The sequence below is a fragment of the Macaca thibetana genome, chromosome 6 (assembly GCF_024542745.1).
Source record: "Macaca thibetana thibetana isolate TM-01 chromosome 6, ASM2454274v1, whole genome shotgun sequence".
Lineage (NCBI taxonomy): Eukaryota > Metazoa > Chordata > Mammalia > Primates > Cercopithecidae > Macaca > Macaca thibetana.
In genome coordinates, this window is record NC_065583.1 from 112,585,076 (window position 1) to 112,605,073 (window position 19,998).

At 39.2% G+C, this 19,998-nt stretch overlaps 1 protein-coding gene across 14 annotated transcripts in view; it reads right to left on the reverse strand.

Annotated features, from left to right (window-relative positions):
- The window catches only part of MAST4 (microtubule associated serine/threonine kinase family member 4), a 575,926-nt gene that overhangs the window by 20,553 nt on the left and 535,375 nt on the right, over positions 1-19,998 (reverse strand). For 10 of the 14 annotated variants that reach the window (XM_050794437.1, XM_050794435.1, XM_050794434.1 and 7 more), the window contains 9 exons: positions 18,880-19,018; positions 16,844-16,976; positions 15,802-15,967; positions 13,828-13,929; positions 8,249-8,371; positions 7,948-8,060; positions 5,801-5,928; positions 5,218-5,453; positions 1,036-1,236 (listed from right to left, as the gene is read on the reverse strand). In XM_050794437.1, coding sequence (XP_050650394.1) covers positions 1,036-1,236; positions 5,218-5,453; positions 5,801-5,928; positions 7,948-8,060; positions 8,249-8,371; positions 13,828-13,929; positions 15,802-15,967; positions 16,844-16,976; positions 18,880-19,018 — 1,341 coding nt within the window. The remainder of the gene's footprint in view (positions 1-1,035; positions 1,237-5,217; positions 5,454-5,800; positions 5,929-7,947; positions 8,061-8,248; positions 8,372-13,827; positions 13,930-15,801; positions 15,968-16,843; positions 16,977-18,879; positions 19,019-19,998) is intronic. The other 4 variants (XM_050794438.1, XM_050794448.1, XM_050794445.1 and 1 more) reach the window with 1 other exon arrangement.

The window sequence follows — 19,998 nt, forward strand, 5'->3', positions numbered from 1 at the left end:
CCTCACCAGCTTTCAAAACTACACTGGCCCATATCCCACTTACCTTCCTGTCTGTGCAGCTGCACCGGGACCATCATCTTCAGGTTATGAAGAGTCATACAGACTAGGGATACAGGTGTTTGTTTTATGGAGCTAAACGGGACACCTCCCAGAAACTGAATCTGCTAGACTGAGCACTACTCCCAAATGAGCATTTGTTTCTGTCAAATTGCTCTTTGCACAAATATGAAATTTTAAAAACAAAAACAATCCCTTTTGTACATGATCTGTATTCTTCCAAAAACAAGCCATCTGCAATATAACTCGAGTCTCTTGCTGTCATTTGGAGTGATATCACAACCATCAGGGTGTATATTTCATTTCTACCAGTGGGATTACTACAGACTTAGAGATCAGTAGAGGCAAAACCAGTTTGTGGGAAAATACTACAGTTCAACAAAACTTCAATTAAGCCCAGTTTTCCAAAACAGGGCAGAAGATGGTTTGCTACCAGTAGGAGGAAGCATAGCTCAACCGACAGGGTTGGGAAAACCTAGAATTTCAATGCTGTCTGTGACTCTATCTCCAGAATGAAAAGCTTATATTCTGTAACTATTTTTCTCATTCATTAGATGAGAAAAACTATATACTTAGCTTTCCAACACAAATGCTGTAAACAGCTCTATAAAGTGTATAAAGTATACAGTCTAGAGAAAAAAAAATTATTTAAGGAAGGAAAATTTATCATTTAACTTGGAGGGAGAAAAGAAAAAGAAAGGAAACAAAACAGAAACAAGCTTTCATGGGAAGGAAGCCTCTCTTGTACCCCTGATGCAGAAAGTGAGATGAAATAGGCCAAAATGCTCCTTGGGGGCCCTACAAATCCTGCAGGAAGAATTCAGAGTCTGCAGGCAGAAGCTCTCAAGAGCTGTCCTGGGACATGACCCGTTATTACTTCAAGCAATCTTGCATCTCGTTCAGCATTCCAAATTGGGAGAGGAGGGACGGGACCACATGCACAAATCACACAGTTTCATGCAAGTAGTATCTCTCTACCTCCTGGGATCATGAGGGACAGAGCACTGGCAGAGAGGGACTTTGTGACTTTCCCAGAGATTTTCTTTTTTTCTGTGCTTTCTAATCGCTGCCGAGCCATGTGAGAAGCGGGTTCACTGGATGGCTTTGAGGAATTATCTGTACTGTCCACACACTCGCTTCGTCCATTTATCTGATCCAAGTGCTCTGAAAAACTGCCAACTGCACAAAGAAGAAGGGATAAACACGTTCAGGAAAATCTAGGATAGGAGAGGTGGGAAGAGGGGAAGAGAGAGACAGCAGGAAGAGTAAATGCTGGAGAACATAATCCTATGTGGCCGGTGAGTCCCGACAGTGTCAGGCGAACATTAACAACATGTGATTGGTTTGAGAAAGGTGACGTGGAGAAGGAAGAGATGGAAGAGGCGTCTATTCAGGCTTCATTCTACCTGTACACATGTCTGCTAATTCTCAATCCATGACTCCATTTAACCAAAGGAATTAGTTTCTTTCAACAATCTATATTTTTGAAACCTTGCAGAGACAATTCTGGTGCCCCTACCACCCATACCATGAAAGGCTGTGCTATGAATCAAAGATTACCTCCCAAACACCATGGCCACCCACTTCATACGGTGATTACCTTATGATACTGATTATCATTATCAATGCTGTTAATCATAATTTTGACACGTGGACATTGTTTCATCACTCCCCGTAGGCTTATGCCTGTGCTCTTAGAACACACCTCATACTAGACTGAGGCAAGTAACTGATAGAAAAGTGCCTAACGTGTCTCTTCTCGCTTCTCAGGCTGTATGCCTCCATTCTAAGCTCCCTGTACATTTCAAACGACAAGCAAGACAAAGGGGATATTACTCTCTTCATTACTCAAGCTCACTTCATCCTCCTGGCTTTTAATCCAGCGTATCAAATGCTGATCCTCCCTCATGCTATTTCCTCTCCCCTCTAAACCACACCTTCTTTACTTTTAATTTTGTTAATCTTTAATATAAACTGGAGTTATTTTTAACTTAAAAAAATGAGGACTTCCCTCAACAATGGAGCATAAGAGAGGATAAATATGGAGGTGGGTGCAGAAATGGAACATCACTGATGCTGGTCCAGTGAATGCAGAGGCTGAGAGTAAAGAAAGCTCTGCAGCAGGGTGACATGTTGAGTCCCCCAGAAGGAAGCTGGACAGCTATTCCTTTTGATTTGTCTCACTCTTTCTTTCCCAGGTTATTGATCTTCTATCTTGCTTTTCTTTAAAAACATCATTGATAGCACATTTTCGTCCATCCAGGAGAGACAATGCTCATCTCATTTTTACTTCTAAATGCTATATTATAAGCCCCATGCTTAAAAATCTTCAACTGCCTCATCACCTTTAGAGATACAATCCATGCAGAGTATTTCACACCACTATAAACGATCTTTTGAAAGAGCAGCCAGCACATTTTGAAGTGCTGACCATATGACACTGTTTGCCTAGGAAAGAATTAGACTTAGACTTAACCAGCATTTCTCTTACATTGCCGTCTATACACCACTTAGTGGTACGGTTGTAGTTTGGCCCAAGCTCATGGACAAAGTTCAGACCTTACAGCTGTGGTCTAGCTAAGGGAAGCTGGGAATTTGGACAGCGGCTTTAGGCATGACACACTTTGTGGTCATCTACTGTGCGTATGTACAGGAAAATACTCATGGACTTACACATAACACCCATCTGACCAACAAAGAGAGATAACGTTAAGGCAAATATCAATCTTTTTACTCCTATAAGATAAGATCATTCTCATTTAACAGTATATTCCATTCTGTTACAGAAATCAACTACTGAAGGTCTTGATAAAAACTGCTTCGCAAGTAATAAATCTCATCTCACAAAACTGAAGCTTCCCTTTGAGTAAGGTACACACTTGCTTCTTTGTAATTTGGTTTGGATGGGATCACTGACAAGTCTAAAATGAAAAGTTGAATCTCTTTACAATGAGTAATTGTTGGATACATTCGACCCCTACATCTAAGACTTCAAGACATTTATTTTGCATGGCTTCAAACACAATGTAGTCATGATAAAAGAGAAACAGGTATAAAGTTGTACTTCCCTAAATGCCAGAGTGTGGATATACAACCGTGTGTCACCTCTCCCCCTTGCCTCTGCCATCTCATTTTGCAGCACTGCATATAAGCGTGAGCTTCTTTTCTACCAATGGTAGATAATGTCACTTTAATGTTCTCTAAATGTCAAGGGTTCCTTCTTTTTGGTGGTGGAGCAATATAAAAATCAACAAATTTAATTTTACTACAGTCACGGTTTTCAGACTCCCTAATTACCCTTGGCTATAAGCAAATCAGCTCATCTCTCTATTCTGCACAGCCCCCAAGGCCTTTGATTATTTTTAGTGTGTGTATGGGGGAGAGAGAGAGAGAGAGAAAGATGGTGTGAATCTATTAATCAAAATGCATGGCAGGACCTAGGTGGATTTTTTTTTAATTATGAAAGTAATCAATCAAATGCTTAGACATGATTCCCCTCCCTTCCCCTCCTACTCTTCCAGTAGTGAGTAGGCTGAGGAGACTAAGAGATAGTAAACAGTTCACTATATTCAGAATAAATTTTAAATCGAGGTGAATATACACTATTCAGAGTAAGGTAACTAAGAACCAGATAAAGGCTTTTGTAACCAGGAACAGAAAATACCAAGATATCTACATGTGATCTGAGCATCAACATGAGCTAGAGATGCTCAGGAATCTTAGTCTAACAGGTTGCCTTTACACTACTTCCTCATTGCTGTTCTCTTGGCTTTATGGTTAGGATAAGTGGAATTATGCAAAATGAAAACAGAACTGAAGTGAAGAGAGAGAAGAAAATCTAACATTATTTTCCTCCACAATAAACTATAAGCACATGTGAAGCTTCACAGATCCAAACTTCTTAGTGAGGTTGAAATAAATCCAGTCCATAAAATTTGTTTTTCTTGAAATGATTAAAAAAAAAAGCTTACACTATGAATATTCACTTAGTTTAAAAAATGTTGATGAAAAATCTTGGAATCATTCATGGTTATCAATACAGCATATTGAATGTAGCTTAATGAAAACATTCATTATAGCAATTCTAAGCCATATACATCTTTTACTTTTTGAAAAAGCATAAATGCACATACTCTATAGAAGAACATGCTGTGCATAAAATTTTCATAAACCAAATGATACTTTAAATGAACTTAAGAGGCTTGTTCTGGGGCAGTTAATTGCAAGTTTGATTATCTAGTGAGGATACCTCCATTATTAATGACCAGCAAGTATCCACGATATATTAAGCTCCTTAAAAAATCTGTGAAGACACTGTTCCTCTTGTCAGGAAGGTTACATCACACAAAGGTAACATTAAAAAAGTGCTTTCAAAGGCCCAAGCCCACTTAACTGCCTCTCAAACATGCAAAGATGTCTCAGGAGTTTCTTACTCCAATTACCCAGAGATGGGGAAGGTAACTTTTGTCTTCAGTGGAGTTATTTCATATGCACGTAACATACCAATTTAAATCATGTTGGTATTTCTGACTCCCCTTTCCCCTCCTTAGTCCTAGATGGACCAGGACAGCATTAAGTGTTACGCTGCACTGAGCCTGAGTCTAGTGTGGAGAGAGAAATTATTTGGTACAACATAACCCTTTAACAAAAGCCAACTCCATCAAAGAAACAACCATCTATTTCAATGCTAGAGAGAAACCTGGGTTTATACTGTGCCTTACGGGTGATTCAAGACATCTTCAAGGGTAATTTTGACAAGCTGACTACTGGATACTGGCTCTCACACTGAACTCTGAGTTAGATGCAACTGCATAAGACATACCTGTGCATCAACAACTGAGAACACACTCCCTTAGCATATTCTGACTTATTTCCCTCAAAAGATTCCCTGCAACCTGGCTGAGAAGGTGAAATTTGGCCCCAAGGTCAAACCGAAGCAATAACAGTTTGCTGCATGGCTGAGCACTGAGGAGCAGTCTGAGATATCTCATCTTAGATCTCAGAAGATCGTGTCCCAAGCCTAAGGACTGAGGTCATGGAGAAAGTCTAGCAGCGTAAAACACCCATCTTTACTGCCTGGCAAGGCCATCCCTGGGACCGAGCGCTAGGAGTCACTTAGTGTGGTGAGGAGGACAGCAGGCACTATGGCCCGAGGCTTACCTGACAGGGTGGAGCTGCTGATGGTGCTGGCAGGAGTGGTGACCTCGGGCTCCTCCTGGGCACTCTCTTCAGGGGGAAGGGCTGGCTTTCCTGGCTCCTCATGGGGGTCTCCAGGGCGGGAGGCAGCTTCATCTTGTTCTCCCTCTGTTGAAATAGCCAGTTTGGGAAGTAGGCCAGAACTGAGTTTATGTCTGTTGCTTTCAGTATCTGAAGAGTTGGATGTTGATAGCTGTTGCCTTAATTAAAAGCAAAAACAAAGTCATATACACATACTAGAAAACTGTGTTAAAGGTGAATTTTGGAAGAAACCAGGTGAAAATCGGACTTAGATAAGCCTAACCAAGAGATGTCTAGCACAGTGGTTCTTAATGTGTGGTACCCAGAGCAGCAACATCTGCATAATCTGGGTACTTGTCAGAAATGCACATTTTCAGGCCCCACCCGAGATCTACTGGATCAGAAACTCTGGAGGTGGGAGATCTGTGTTTTAACAAGTCTCCCAGGTATTCTGATGCTCACTGAAGTTTAAGAAACTCTGCTCTAGTAGCTACTGCTTATATTACTTAAGAGGTATTTCACATACATTTCAGAATATTCTGAACTCCAGCTCAGTGTTTCTGTGGATGGCAAGGTTGTGCTTTTGGTTTTGTCCCCAGAGTCTTCCTTCTCTTCTGCTGAATTCTGAGTGATTCGATCTATACTGCTGAAAACCTGGAAGGCAAATAATTGGTGCTATTAATATCTACTAAAAAGAGTTTGTCAGAAAAACACTCCAAGTCTTGGGAGGAAAACCTGAGAGGATAACTAAATTCTGAACTGAAATTGTGTATTCAGAAAGTACTTTCCAGTGTTGTTGACCAGAATCCTGAGAGGAAGGGTCAGAGTGAGTGAGTGTGAGTGTGAGTGTGTACATATATACAAATAGGGAGCTATGAATTCATCATCCTCTCATCATATCTTGTTGCGGACTTTGTATCTGCAAACAAAATCCACAGATGCAGTGGAGTTCTAGGCCTCGGGATCAATGCACATCTTGATTACTTTTTAACCATGAAGTCAACTGGAAAAAGAAAATAACAGAGAAAAAGATTTAATGGCCACCAGTCAGGGGTAGGAAGAAGAAAAATGAATTGGAATTGAGTGCCAACAGAAGAATAAACTATCTGTTTCAAGACTGGGTGGTGGTGTGGCAGGGATGCAGTACATATTTTGTTGTAAGAGCCAGAGGTATTTGTTTCGCTTACAAATCACATCTACAGACAGGCAGTTTCCTATGTTGGTGCCGGGGTTCCTGAAGGGGATCGGATCTCAGGTAAGCCCAAGGTCTCAGCTATCTCTGAACCTCTGTTGTCTCATAGGAAAGAGAGAAGGTAAAATGGGGGTCTAAGAGCCTAGGGTAGGAAGCACTCCCTACTGCCCTGCTCAGACACTTGCTGCTCTCATGGGAATGGTCCTGAGGCCTCCTGTAATCTACTAGGAATAGCAGGAAAGTGGCTAAAGAACAGGAGACAGTGGGAAAATGCAATACCCACCAAGGCAAAGAAGGAAGCAGTGTTTAGGGGTTGGCTTTGTTGTCTTTGATGGCCCAGAGAACAGTCCTGGTCTGAGTCCACACTTAGCAAAGCTTCTGTCCTGGCTCTAGGACAGACTGGCTACCACCTTCTCCAGGGAAATCCTTACCTCAATGCCATTCCCATAAACAGGGAGGGTAGTGCTGGCCAATTTGCAGGTGCATCTAGGTAATCATTTAGAAAAAGCTACAGAGCACTTTAAAATCACTAAATGTTATAGAAAAGCTAAACGACAATCATGCAAAATGCCATGGCAACAGAAAATATGTAGCTACTGAAAATAGCAAAAGGGAGGTAGGGCACCCTCACGTTGATTTCCATTTTTCCTAGGGCCCTGTTCTGTCTCAGAACTATCAGTTTTGTTTTGATTAATTATTTTTTTAATCTTACCTCTTCTGGTAAAAAGGCATCTTTTCTCAATCATCAGCTTTATTATCTTCTACCATTTTCATGATTCTAGCTTGGCTTCCTACTGCCTTTTCAATATGGCTTATAATTTCTGTTTACTGGTTACGAGTCTTTTTTTTTTTTTTTCCTTTTTGTGGAGAACAGGAACTCGCTATATTGCCCAGGCCGGTCTCGAACTCCTGGGTTCAAGCTATCTTCCTGCCTCTGCCTCTCTAAGTGCTGGAATTATAGGTGTGAGCCACCATGCCCAGCAGTTACGAGACTTTACAATCTTACAGTCAACTGTCCCCAGGTATCTTTGCTTATGTCAAGGACTGAGCCTTCTCCTTTTGTTGTACTCTGTGTAATCCCTAGGAGATGACTCTGCACACAGTGAAGCTGGCGCTCGTCATCCTAAGTTAAAAGCAACGAGTGGTGCCTCTACAGCCTGGCATTGAGCCAGGTGAGACATTCAAGGCAAAGTCATCATATAAGTAGCAGTTACACACTTCAAAAACAAGACTTTGGGTGCAAGGCTATGCCCCTAAGAAAACAAGATCTTAATTCATGGAGAGAGAAATATATTTTCACAGTAGCATACGGACAGACTATAAGTTGAGGGGATCACTTTTCTTCAACAAAAAAGGAAGTTTGGGCATAGGAGACCTCAAACCCTGGAAAAGAGTAAGTGTCCAGCTGTTCGGGGATACTATCTGGCCAGCGGGAGATCCTCCCAGAGAGACTCTGTATGTTTATGCCACATTTCACTTACTTTTGAAAACCTATGTGAACATGAAGAAAACTGCCTTATTTCCACATTAAAATCTTCATCATTTGTGTCGTCTTCTTCCTCCGTTTCCATATGATGATACTTCTCAGACCGAGCTGCAGTGAAATGTTTGGGAACAGGTCCAATTACTCAGATTTTCAGTGTTTAGATATTTTAATTATGAGTTTCTGTATCGAATCAGCATTATGTTTAAGAACTCAGAGATATGAAGAGTTTCAAAAGCAAAGGTAATTATTTATCGAGTAAAGGCCAAACGATATTTTATGTCAGATAAAGCACATACTATCAAAATAACTTGTGTCATCCTCAGATTCCAGTTGGGGAATAAATTCTGCCTTCTGTCTCAGTAAACTGTTCCAGTCTAAAGAACGGAAGAATCGATGCTGTTTGACTTCATATGCACCACCTGGAAGTGGGCAGGTAGAGACAGAGAGGAAAGTGTTAAACTATCCCCACTAAGCAAAGGCAAACATCAGTTTTTAACAATTTTGAAAACATATCAGCAAAGAAATACAGACATGAAAATCATACTTTTTCATTCTACAACCAAAGCCCCAAAATTTTTTCTGATAATTTGTCAGTAGGAGATGTGATGTTGCTAACAGCAGTTGCTATGGCACTGTTTTTCTTTGTTAGTTTTTTCCATGACTTCCTCCATTTTTCAAAGGTTAATGTTGTGGACACTTAAAATCACATTATGCTGAACCTGGAGATGTGGATAAATATTGGCCCACAGCAGACTCACTCAATAAAAACCCAGAGAAATTCTAACAAGGTGCAAAATGTGTTCACAGCAACATTTCCTCTGGAGGAGAAGTGAATATTGATAAATTTTTCCTAAATATTATTTATAGGGGTTACCATTCAATTTTATTGGATTGCTCATTAACATAGATAAGAATTAGATTCTGTGAACTACAGATTCGTAGGTAGGAAACTGACAAATCTGTTTTAAAGACTTTTAATGCCTCTAAAATATCAATCACCATTTCCAAGTTTTAGGCTTCTTTTTGCCAAGTCAGCATGATAGCATAATTCAGTGAAATGTTTTCAATTCAGTTCATAATTTTAAAGAGTGATTTTAAAGGACAGGCCATCAAAAATATGAATACCGTATCCCATATAAAGAGAAAAAGGTACACGATATAATATCATAGCATAACAATCAGACCCCTGCCCTGCCACCAGCACACATATTGTTGGAGAGATAACAAAGAATCAACCCTGAAAAAACTCTGAGAGATATCTGAGACGTTAATAAAGGGTCTAATCAGCCTCCCTGCCAAAAGATCTCTGCTAGGTGCAAGTAAATGCCTCGTTCTTGTAATTGTCACCCAGGCCTCTCATCCTGTCCTCTGTGGGGTACAAAAAGAATAGGATGAGAAATGCCAAGTTGAATACAAAATGGGCTGTGAATCTTGGTTGGGGGTTGCTGTCTGTGGATCAAAGATTGGACTCTGTCCTCACTGGACCCCTCTAGCATAAGGCATAGTGTCAGCCCTAGCTCTGAATCCAGCCAGGGCAAATTGGTGTTCTGAAAATGATGGAATGGAGTGAAAACATCAAAGTGAGGAAATTACCCAAAAAAGGGGGAAATGGATTCTTCTTTATAAAACATTTAATTAGAATCTTTACCTTATTCTATCCAGGTGGTTTCCACATTTCTAGCAAAATACTGAAATCTGACAATAAGCATGAGCAGCTACGACTGAGAGTCAACTTGTGACAAGTATTGCACTAGATGCTATGGGACAGGTATCTTGTTTCCTTTAATTAAATCATCAAATATAACCACACGAAGTGGGCATTACAACACCTTTTGTGGATGTGGAAATGAAGCATAAGCAATAAAACACCATGGACCATGATCCCCCAGAGGGTAAAGATTCAAGGCTGAACCTCGGCCTGCCTAAAAACACCCAGGCCCAACCTCAGTGCCACATATAAGGCGGAGGCATGCTTTAATTTGTTCCTACTCCACCATCTCTCTTGCATCGCTTTGCAAACAGATTCAGAACTGCCAATATTGGGGACCTGAGCCTAACAGCCAACTCATGTGTCTGTTCTACAGCACCTCTGCAGAGTCTCATTCCAGCCAACCATGCATCCTTGCTCTCACCTATCCCTAATCAATGCCCGTATACACAAGTGCCCATCTCATTTTCTTCTAGCGCTCTTTTACTTGGAGAAACAGAATACGAAAGCTAAGAGGGCTTAACTGTTTCCCTACCCAACATGGAGGTCGTCAGCACGGTGAGGATGTCGGATAGGGGAAGCCCTAGTTAGTGGTCCACAACACACATCTCTGAACTCCTAGTGCAGTGATGGTTCCACTAGACCACAATGACTATCACTTCAGTTGCTGCTCATGGGGCCATATCAACGGTCCAGCCCTCACATTTTGGGTTGCTCAACTTTATCAGAAAAGCAGTTTCTCTAGGGCCAAGAGCTCAACCAGACTGCAGCCAGTGTCGGGGGTTTTACCCCACCACCTGCTATCCTCTGGGACCCAAGCTGGTGAGAGCCTTCATTTCATCCCTGTAGACAATGACAAATGGGTCCTCCTCAAGGACTCACAGCCCATGGTTGATTTAGCTCACATTTCTCACCCTTTGGCCTTTGTGCCTCACTTATGAGAAGCTGGTATTAGTTGGTCCAGTTTCTCATGCACTTATGGAGAGATAAGGAAGAAAAGAAAGCGGGGTGGGGGGGAATTGGGGGAAAATGACTTTGGGCTAAATTTTTGGTAAAATATGGGTGATAGCATCGTGAGCTAAAAACAAATCACTCAGGCAAATGATAGTTCTCATTGTAAGAATTCATCATGAAGGGAAAGGAAACATTATTCCTTGAGCTCTTGCTAGGTACTTAGTAAATGAACTAGATACCTTCATGAACATTTTTGCATTTACTCCTCACAATAATCCTGTGAAGTATATACAACGCCCATTTCCATAGACTAGGAAACTGAGACTCAGGGCAATGAAGAAACTATTCAAGACATGGGTAGCAGTGACATCTGAGCAGCTCTGAAGTCCAATGAGTCAGGCTGCCACTCAATATTCTACAAGTTCAAAAGTATAGTTCCAGTAGGACAAGCTCCCAAATTGCAAGTTATGCTTTGACACTAACACTTTCCCTTTTCTCTCCTTTCATGGAAGTTTCTTAAACATCCATTATGTTCTTCACACCCTTTTTCTCAGCCTCTCTAATCTCTTGGGCAAATGTGCATTCGCACATTTTCACGGTGCATTATTTTGCCCACTAAATATGCATTAAATACAAAATGCTGTCATTGGGAGCAGCATGGCAGGCCTGCGGGATTCTCAGCCTCAGGCTCTGGGCCCTACTGGGACCTGTCATGTTGGACTGGCCTGTTTGGCAAGCACTTGACAATTCTAAGAGCTTGGGTAGGGTCTTTTAAATGTCTCTTCTGGGTTTCTGTTAGGAGATTCGTTCTTCAAACTGTCAAACCCTAAAAAGACTGAAAGTAGCAGTCAACGAGAAAATGTGCAGAGAAGTAACTTGCAGCCTATGATTTATAAACACAGAGATGCTGATCATTATCACATCCTTGTCTAGTTAAATGAAGCTCAAACAAGAATCCAAGTTTTCCTGGAGGGTAAATACGGGGCAGAATACAGGCTGAACATCCTTGGTCTGAAAATTTTAAATCTGAAATGCTCCAAAATCTGAAACTTTTTGAGCACCAATATGACACCACAAGTGGAAAATTCTACACCTGACCTCAGGTAACAGGGATTAAAACATATATGATGGAGCCAGGCACGATGGCTCATAAGGCTGTAATCTCAGCACTTTGGGAGGCCAAGGTGGGTGGATCAGTTGAGGCCAGGAGTTCAAGACCAGCCTGGCCAACATGGCAAAACCCCATCTCTACTAAAAATACAAAAAGTAGCTGGGCATGGTGGCATGCACCTGTGGTCCCAGCTACTCGGGAGGCTTAGGCATGAGAATCGCTTGAACCTGGGAGGTGGAGGTTGCAGTGGGCCAAGATCACACCACTGCACTCCAGCCGGGGTGACAGAGTGAGATGCCATCTCTAAATAAATGAACAAACAAACCACCCCACCCACCCACCAACCAAAAACCAAACAAAAAACACATATTATGGGCTGATTGAAGGACTAGGGCAGTATGCATTCATAACAGAATAAGAAATCATGTCAGTTTATGAACTTAGAAAATAATTTTAAGATAAAACTGTTGTTAATGAGGCAGATGACTCTGGAGGAAATGTTTTAAAAAGCCATCCAGCAGAATGCCTCCTCTTCCCTAGAATGATCTGTTTTTATCTTTATAATAATCCTATGAGGTAGCACTTCAAACATTTCCTTTTCACAAATGAGGAGATGAGCACTAGAAAAAGAAGTAACCTGTGCAGGGTCATACAGCTGAGATTTAAACTCAGGTTAGCTGACTGTGGAGTTTATGCCCTCAACCTCAATTTATATTGGGTTTTCAGGTTAAAAGTCCACTCACCCACTGAAAAAAGTAAAAAAGGCACAAGGTGCTCTAGTGAGAGGCTCAACTAAAAGAAGTTTTCTAGTGAAGCCCTAATTTTAAGCCTTTTTGGATTCTCTAATGCAGGGTCTGAGAAGCTTTTGTGTAAAAGGCAAAACAGTACACATTTTAGTCTTTGCATGGCATACAGTCTGTCATGACTACCTAACTCCGTCCTTGTAGCATGAAAGCAGCCATACAATACCTAAATAAGTGGGACGTGGAGGTGTTTCAGTAAAGCTTTATTTACAATACCAGGCTGTGGGACAAATCTGGCTGTAGCTTGCTGACCCTTGCTATAACGCATTATCATAAACTCTATTAGCACTGCATTCGTCTACACTTAGGTAAGAACAGAGACCTCCAATAGGAGAATCGGTAGGTGAATGTGGAGAATACAATAAATATTTGTAGCTGTTTCAAATTTTTGTCTTGGAAAAAAATGGGGGAGAAAATGATTTCTTCAGTATTTTCTGTTATTTCTATTAAAATGGGGGTAGAATGAAACAGCTCAGAGTAAATAATTCATCAAGCCAACACTTTTCACTGATGAAAATTATGGAGGCTGGCTAGACTATGTGCATTTATATTTAATATTTAGTCTCATCTACATAAATTCACATACTCGGGCAGACTGGGACTCTATACTGGGATCGCTACGTCTGTCTATTCAGAATACAGAGAAGAAAAGGGAATAAAATGCTGGCAGAACAGTCAGAAAAAATTATCAGCAAGAAGCAAATCTACTATCTTGTTAATCCTGAAAGGCAGTGGTTTTTAATTCGCTTTCTTGGGTCATGGTGCTCATCACTGTGCTGATCACTGTGACAGGACAGCATGGTTCAACCCCAGGCACTCATTTCTAGTAATTAGTCCAAGTACTGATAACCCATTTCAAAGCCTGTGGATAGTAACATGCTGGGTCAAATCCGTATGGGGATGTATATTTAAAGACAAAAACAAAAAGAGTTCCAAATAGCGAATCCTCTGTTTCAAGTTATTTAAGATGCATGCTTTTCAGGACAGAAGAGTTACATGTGCCTTTGAGGTTTTCTTCCAGAGAAGCTTTATTTATTGAAACAAATTAAGCATAATTTCTGCTTTGCCAAACACAAAAACAACAAAAAACAAAGACAACCAACCAACCCTCTTAGTGTACACACTGCTTTGAATCAGGAAACAAAATCCAAAATATTACTGCTATAAAGTGTTGCAGTCATGTTCTACATCAACTAACAGATGTTGCCTATGCAAAAGCAAAACAACAAAAGCTTCAGAGCGCTCCGTGTAGACATTATTTCTTGCATATTAGCAAAATTAAAACACATGGGCTCTAACCTGTTCCCAGCCTCTCCAGGGGATTCTGCCTGAGGAGTAAGGTAATCAGATCCTGGGCATCAGGTGGGGGTGCCTCATCCTTCTCAGGCCAGTTGATCTCATCTAGAAGGAAGAAAAGTTGTTTATAACCGTATTGTTCACAAGAGGGTCCAGGTCCCAGCAACATGGTCATCACCTGGGAATTTGTCAGAAAGGCAGAATGTCAGGCCCACTCCAGACCTACTAAATCAGAGTCTGCATTTCAACAAGATCTTCAGTCGATTCCTAAACACAGTCATGTTTGAGAAGCATTATTTTATAAGACATAAGTAGCACAGATTTTTTACAAGGTAGGAAGAGAATATTTCAATAAGCAGATCTTTCATTTGCTTTTTAAATTCATTTTTCTTTCAAAGAATTGGCTTCCAAAAAGTTGCCTCTCTAGTTATTAAAAGACTTAAAATAATAGAAACTCTAAACACTTCCATTTCAGGTGGCTAATATATCCATCCAGGGATTATCTCAGGGTAAGATTTTTCTCTCTTAATTTCCTCAACTGACAATTTGGCCACAGCCATAGAGTTCTTCAGCTCTAAGAAACAAGAAGTAATTTTGCAAAAATAACTATTTCCGGAAACAAATAAACAAAAAAGGTCAAAGTGCTAAGACTGAAGAAGAAGAAGAAAAAAAAACAACACAAAGTAATCATAGTAATGGAAGTATTTAAAATCTGTCATAAATATTAAGAATACATTCTCATTCTGAAGGAGTTTGCCTGAAGATAGGTGTGCGTGCTTTTGTGTACGGAAATGCAATAAAAACATGAGTTATTTCTGTGTGTGCCTGCCTCTAGCTTCCTCTGCTGCAGTTTAAATCTGATTTGGAAAATACAACATGAATATGCATCTGAGCCGTAAGGCATCAAGAACAAAGCCAGCATTTGCTGTTTGTGTTAATTAAACAGTTGATTCCCTTTGCCATTCAGGCCTTAGTATATCAGAAAACAGCCTAGTTATAAATCCATAAACAGCTCAGATATTGTATAAAGGGGTCATACACTGCAGGCAACTCACAAATCTGCTTTGTTAAAGTTTACAAATATGCCTGGCTTGCAAAGTCAATGACAGAAAAGATTGCTGTGATAAAGCGGCCTCACATGCAAAATGATTTTTTCCCCTACTTCCATGCTGGACCTTGTAAACACAGTCCAAATAGACCGAAGGTGGCTGATAAAGATGTCAGTGACGCCTGACAAACTTTCAAGAAGAGAGACCTTTCTGATCTGTTCCAGGGAAATTTATAAAATCGGCAGGTAGGGTAGTGATACACCCTATTTAATTATCATTTAGTTTTGCCACAGGCCACATACAATAGTTAGGGTCAGCTTGCAGGTTAAGATCTGAAAGTTATTGAATTTTAAATGAAAGATGAACAGCTGTTACAGAAATAACATTACACCATAACAACTACCAATGAAATCATTAACAATCTGTGGATTCAATTTGCTGCTTTCCCATTCTCATCATTTATTATTTGGTAGACATTTGTTTTAGGGTTTATTATATTTTTGTTAATTTCTTCATTATGCCATTAGCCATTTTCCCCATTTATGTAAATGTTACCCACATTAACCTTTTCTTCCATGGTGCAACTTTCCTATCATGGAAAGGAAGACTGGACGGCAATTAAATTGCCTGTAAATCCCACACCAATTTCCTTTGCAGAAAAAGCACACGATAAAAAATGGTTTTGTTGCTAGTACATTTCCAAATTCTATGTTAACATAATTTCTTCAGATCAATTTTCAACAAAAACTGCTCTCTTGAGATTAAGAATGTCAGTTATATGCTTTGATGAGTCAGTTCTTTTAATTCGTTGGTTCAACTGTTTGATAAAGGTTAACATTTTAGTAGTAAAAACTGTGACACTCAACAGATTTACATTAAATAGCTGCTTCCCAACAGTGACTTAAAGATAACTCCTGATGATATTTACCACTGATGACTTGTCCAAATAGCTCTTCTGGAGTATCCCCAAAGAAGGGCACGCATCCAACCAGAAATTCATAGAGGATAATCCCCATGGCCCACCAATCCACCGGCTTTCCATAACCCTGCCTCAGAATCACTTCTGGTGCAATGTATTCAGGTGTGCCGCAGACCTAAAAGATAATTGCAATATTTGAATAATTGGAATATTAGACATGAATTAAAATGAGCAAGATGGCTAGTCACCAATTATTTTGCCCAGAATGCACCTGCTCAACCACATGGAATCACATGGACAAAGAACTTAAGAGCAACAAGTATAATAAAGTATTTAAAATACCAAGGCAAAGAATTATTACCAAAGATGGGAAGTTTACAGTTCTGCTCTAATGTTAAATTATATGTAATGTTTACTTTCAAATTGAGAATCTGACCCTGTTTGGTAGTTTTACCTATTATACAATATTAAAACCACTTATAATCCTTAAATTTAAAATAATAATGCATTTTTAACTTTGTCATTGTCAGAGAGAGTTTTAGTATCTATATGACCAAAATACATTCACACACAGGTTATTTCATAAAAGCAATGACAGTTGAGCTGTGTTTACCTTAAGTAACTTTACAATGAACAGATTGTGGGCACATGGTAATGAGGCATGCTTAAAGGGAAATGGGCCGTGGCTTGGATTTAGCACCCGTGATGGTACAATGCATCATGAGTTTCACAAGTACTCTACTGAGACTCCTGAATTCCTTATAAAAACAGTTTTCCATTTGTCTCTCTCACACTCTCACTTGTGTGCAATTAGATCCTTCGTCTTGCTAATAGACCATAATGTTGGGAGAGGAATGTAGAGGGAGCAGACAGTTCAAAGAGGCCCAGGGAGAAAAATGGAAGCAATTTGCACTTTATTAAATGTAAGGTTTATACAGACATCTAAACCACCAGCACTAATGTGAAGATGGCCCACACAAGTTGATTCTGAACTTCACTGGCAATACCATACTTTGTATTTCTCAATAAACTAAATGGCACCCAAGCTTACCTGTTTATCCAGGAACTCTCGAGCATCCTTCTCAATATGACCCTCATAAAGGTTGGTAGTCATGCTCATTAGTCCCACCTTAGATAATCCAAAATCTGTCAGCTTTATGTGCCCCATGGAGGTAACCAACAAGCTATGAGGCAGAAGGACATATAACACAATAATCACTTTATAAGCTGGTTATCTATTTTCATTTGCCCCCTACCCCCATCAATTTCCAAGACTATTTAATATATGGGCATCAAGCTTATTACAAAACCCAGCCTGGAAAGAGATGAAGTCACACAAAGATGTCAAATACTTCCATCTAGCAGCTGAGTGTAATTCACAAGGGAGGGCTAGAGACAAGGCGTAGCTAATCTTTGTTGGAGCAGCCACATACAGCATCATTTATAACACTTTGAAACTTCTGGAAAAATTCGAGTATGAAACTCTGATCCCTTTCCATTTTCACATTAAGAAAAATGAAAAAGAAAGGGCATATACCAGGAACTAAGCAACCCATTTGTGATACAAATGAGACAAAAGATAAAACAAAACAAAACAAAACAAAAAAAACAGAAAAATATTGTTTCAGATTTCAACTTCCATCTCTAATTTAAATTTCTACTCATTAAGCACAAAACCTGTATTTCCTACACATGCAAAGAATGTGCAATTAAATATATTTAAAACTTTTCATTTTAAGTGGGAAAATAAAAAGTTTAAATAGTATATACAGTATTATAGTAATTTAAAAATTAAAAGAATAGAGGGATTTTTTAAAAAAGCTACTGGATGGAAATATCCCAAAATGTTATAGTTGTCTTTGGTAATATTGTGGATGAATTTTTTTCTCTTTTTTTTCCCTGAATTTTTCAAATTTTGTAGAATAAGCATGAGTCAACTTTACCATAAACTTTTCAGCACACTTAAAGTCTTTACATATTAATATGTAATGTTTTTAGAGGCATCTCATATTAGTGGATAAAGCATGAAATATTTAATAAATGGTGTCAAGATGAATAGCTAGTCATCTGGGAAAAAAAGTCTATCTGTATCTCAGATCAGACACCAAAATCAATTCCACGTAAATTAAAAATTACTAAAAAATTAAATTGTGAGTAAAACAGAATGTAATATCAAGCACTTCATCTTGGAGTAGGAAAAGGTAATCTAAGTATGGCACCAAATAAAGAAACTATCCAGAAAACAACTAGTAGCATTCTATGAAGCCATTATCACATTTACATCATTTAAAAAAAAAAAACTTAAAAAAATTAACTCTGGCTTTATGATTATCTTTTTCTCTTGTTGCTGGTAAGTTTGTTTGTTTTTTTTTTTTTTGAGACGGGGTCTCATTCTGTCGCCCAGGCTGGAGTGCAGTGGCATGATCTTGGCTCACTGTAACCTCTGCCTCCTGGGTTCACGCCATTCTCCTGCCTCAGCCTCCCGAGTAGCTGGGACTACAGGCCCACCATCACGTCCGGCTAATTATTTTATATTTTTAGTAGAGATGGGGTTTCACCACGTTAGCCAGGATGATCTCGATCTCCTAACCTCGTGATCTGCCCGCTTCAGCCTTCCACAGTGCTAGGATTACAGACGTGAGCCACTGCGCCCGACTGATAAATTATTAATATAAGCATTGTGGGGGGTGGGGAACTAGGGGAGGGATAACATTAGGAGAAATACCTAATGTAGATGATGGGTTGATGGGTGCAGCAAACCACCATGGCATGTGTATACCTATGTAACAAACCTGCACATTCTGCATATGTATCCCAGAACTTAAAGTATTTATATATATATATTTATATACACACACACACACACACACGCATTGTATCCTCTTTTCTATGAGTTTCCTGAACTTCACATAAGCATATCCTTTAAAGATTTACATACAAATTACCATATATACTGTTAAAACAACTTATTTTGGACATTATGGAAGAATTTAAAAATGAACATTGCATTAAAAGGAAACATCTTTATAAACATACAAGAACTTTGTATTGGGCAAAAGAAGATATATATTTCATTTGTGTACATACTTGTCTGGTTTCAAATCCCTGTGTACAATTCCATAATTATGTAAATATTCCAAGGCCAAGACCGTCTCGGCAAAGTACATTCTGGCCATATCAACAGGGAGAGGACCCATGTTTTTCATTAAAGTAGCACAGTCTCCCCCTATAACACAGGAAAAAGAGTTAGTAGCTATAGGATCAAGGCTTAATGGAGAAAATCAGTTTAGACTGCAGAATTTCAAGGTGAAATCATTTCTACCCATAGACACAGCATATCATAGTCACAACTGGAGTCGGTGTGTGAACCTGTCATGTTTCTAACTAAGACATGGTATGCAGAAAATACAGATTTTTATTTAAGAAATAGTATTCATAAGAGAGAAGGTTTGGCTCTGAAGTGAAACTGTACTTTAAAGAACTGCTAGCATAATTTTAGGATCATGTTAACAATTTAAAATATACCAGCATAAAACATGGATTCTAGAATCAGGCTACCTGAGTCCAAATTCTAGCTCTGCCTCTTACAAGCTGAGACATCCTAGGCAAACTACTCTTGGTTCCTTCATCCGTAATACGAGGATGGTAACAATGTCATCTTTGTTAGAATTCTTATGAGAATTAAATGAGATAATCTATATAAAGAACTTAGGATATTGCCCAACACATATCACATACTAAATGTGTGATAAATGTTAGTTATTGGTTTTGTTAAGATAACCACAACAGAGGTTAAAAAAGCAAAATATTGGTGTGGTAGAAAGAACATTAGATGAAAATAAGGCAAGCTACGTTTTTGTCTTTTATCTACCACTCTATCTAGTAAGTCTTCCTTTCTTGGACTTTATTTCGCTCATCTATGAAATGGAAAGGTTAAACTAAAAGGATAACTAATGTTTGAGTTTTATAGTTTTGGGATTCTGTTCAATGACAACAGCTTAAATTAGATGCTTTGAAATTGCTACTGATCTATTCATCTTATTAACTTTATGTCAACAAGTCATGGTCACTTGAACTCAGAAAGTTAATGTAAAATTGATGGAAATAAGATTACTTGGAGCACTGAAAAGGTAGTCCACAAACCTCTTAAAGAAAGAAAGAAAAAAAGCTAAAAATCAGGAAGACTGGCTTCATTTTCTTGAATGT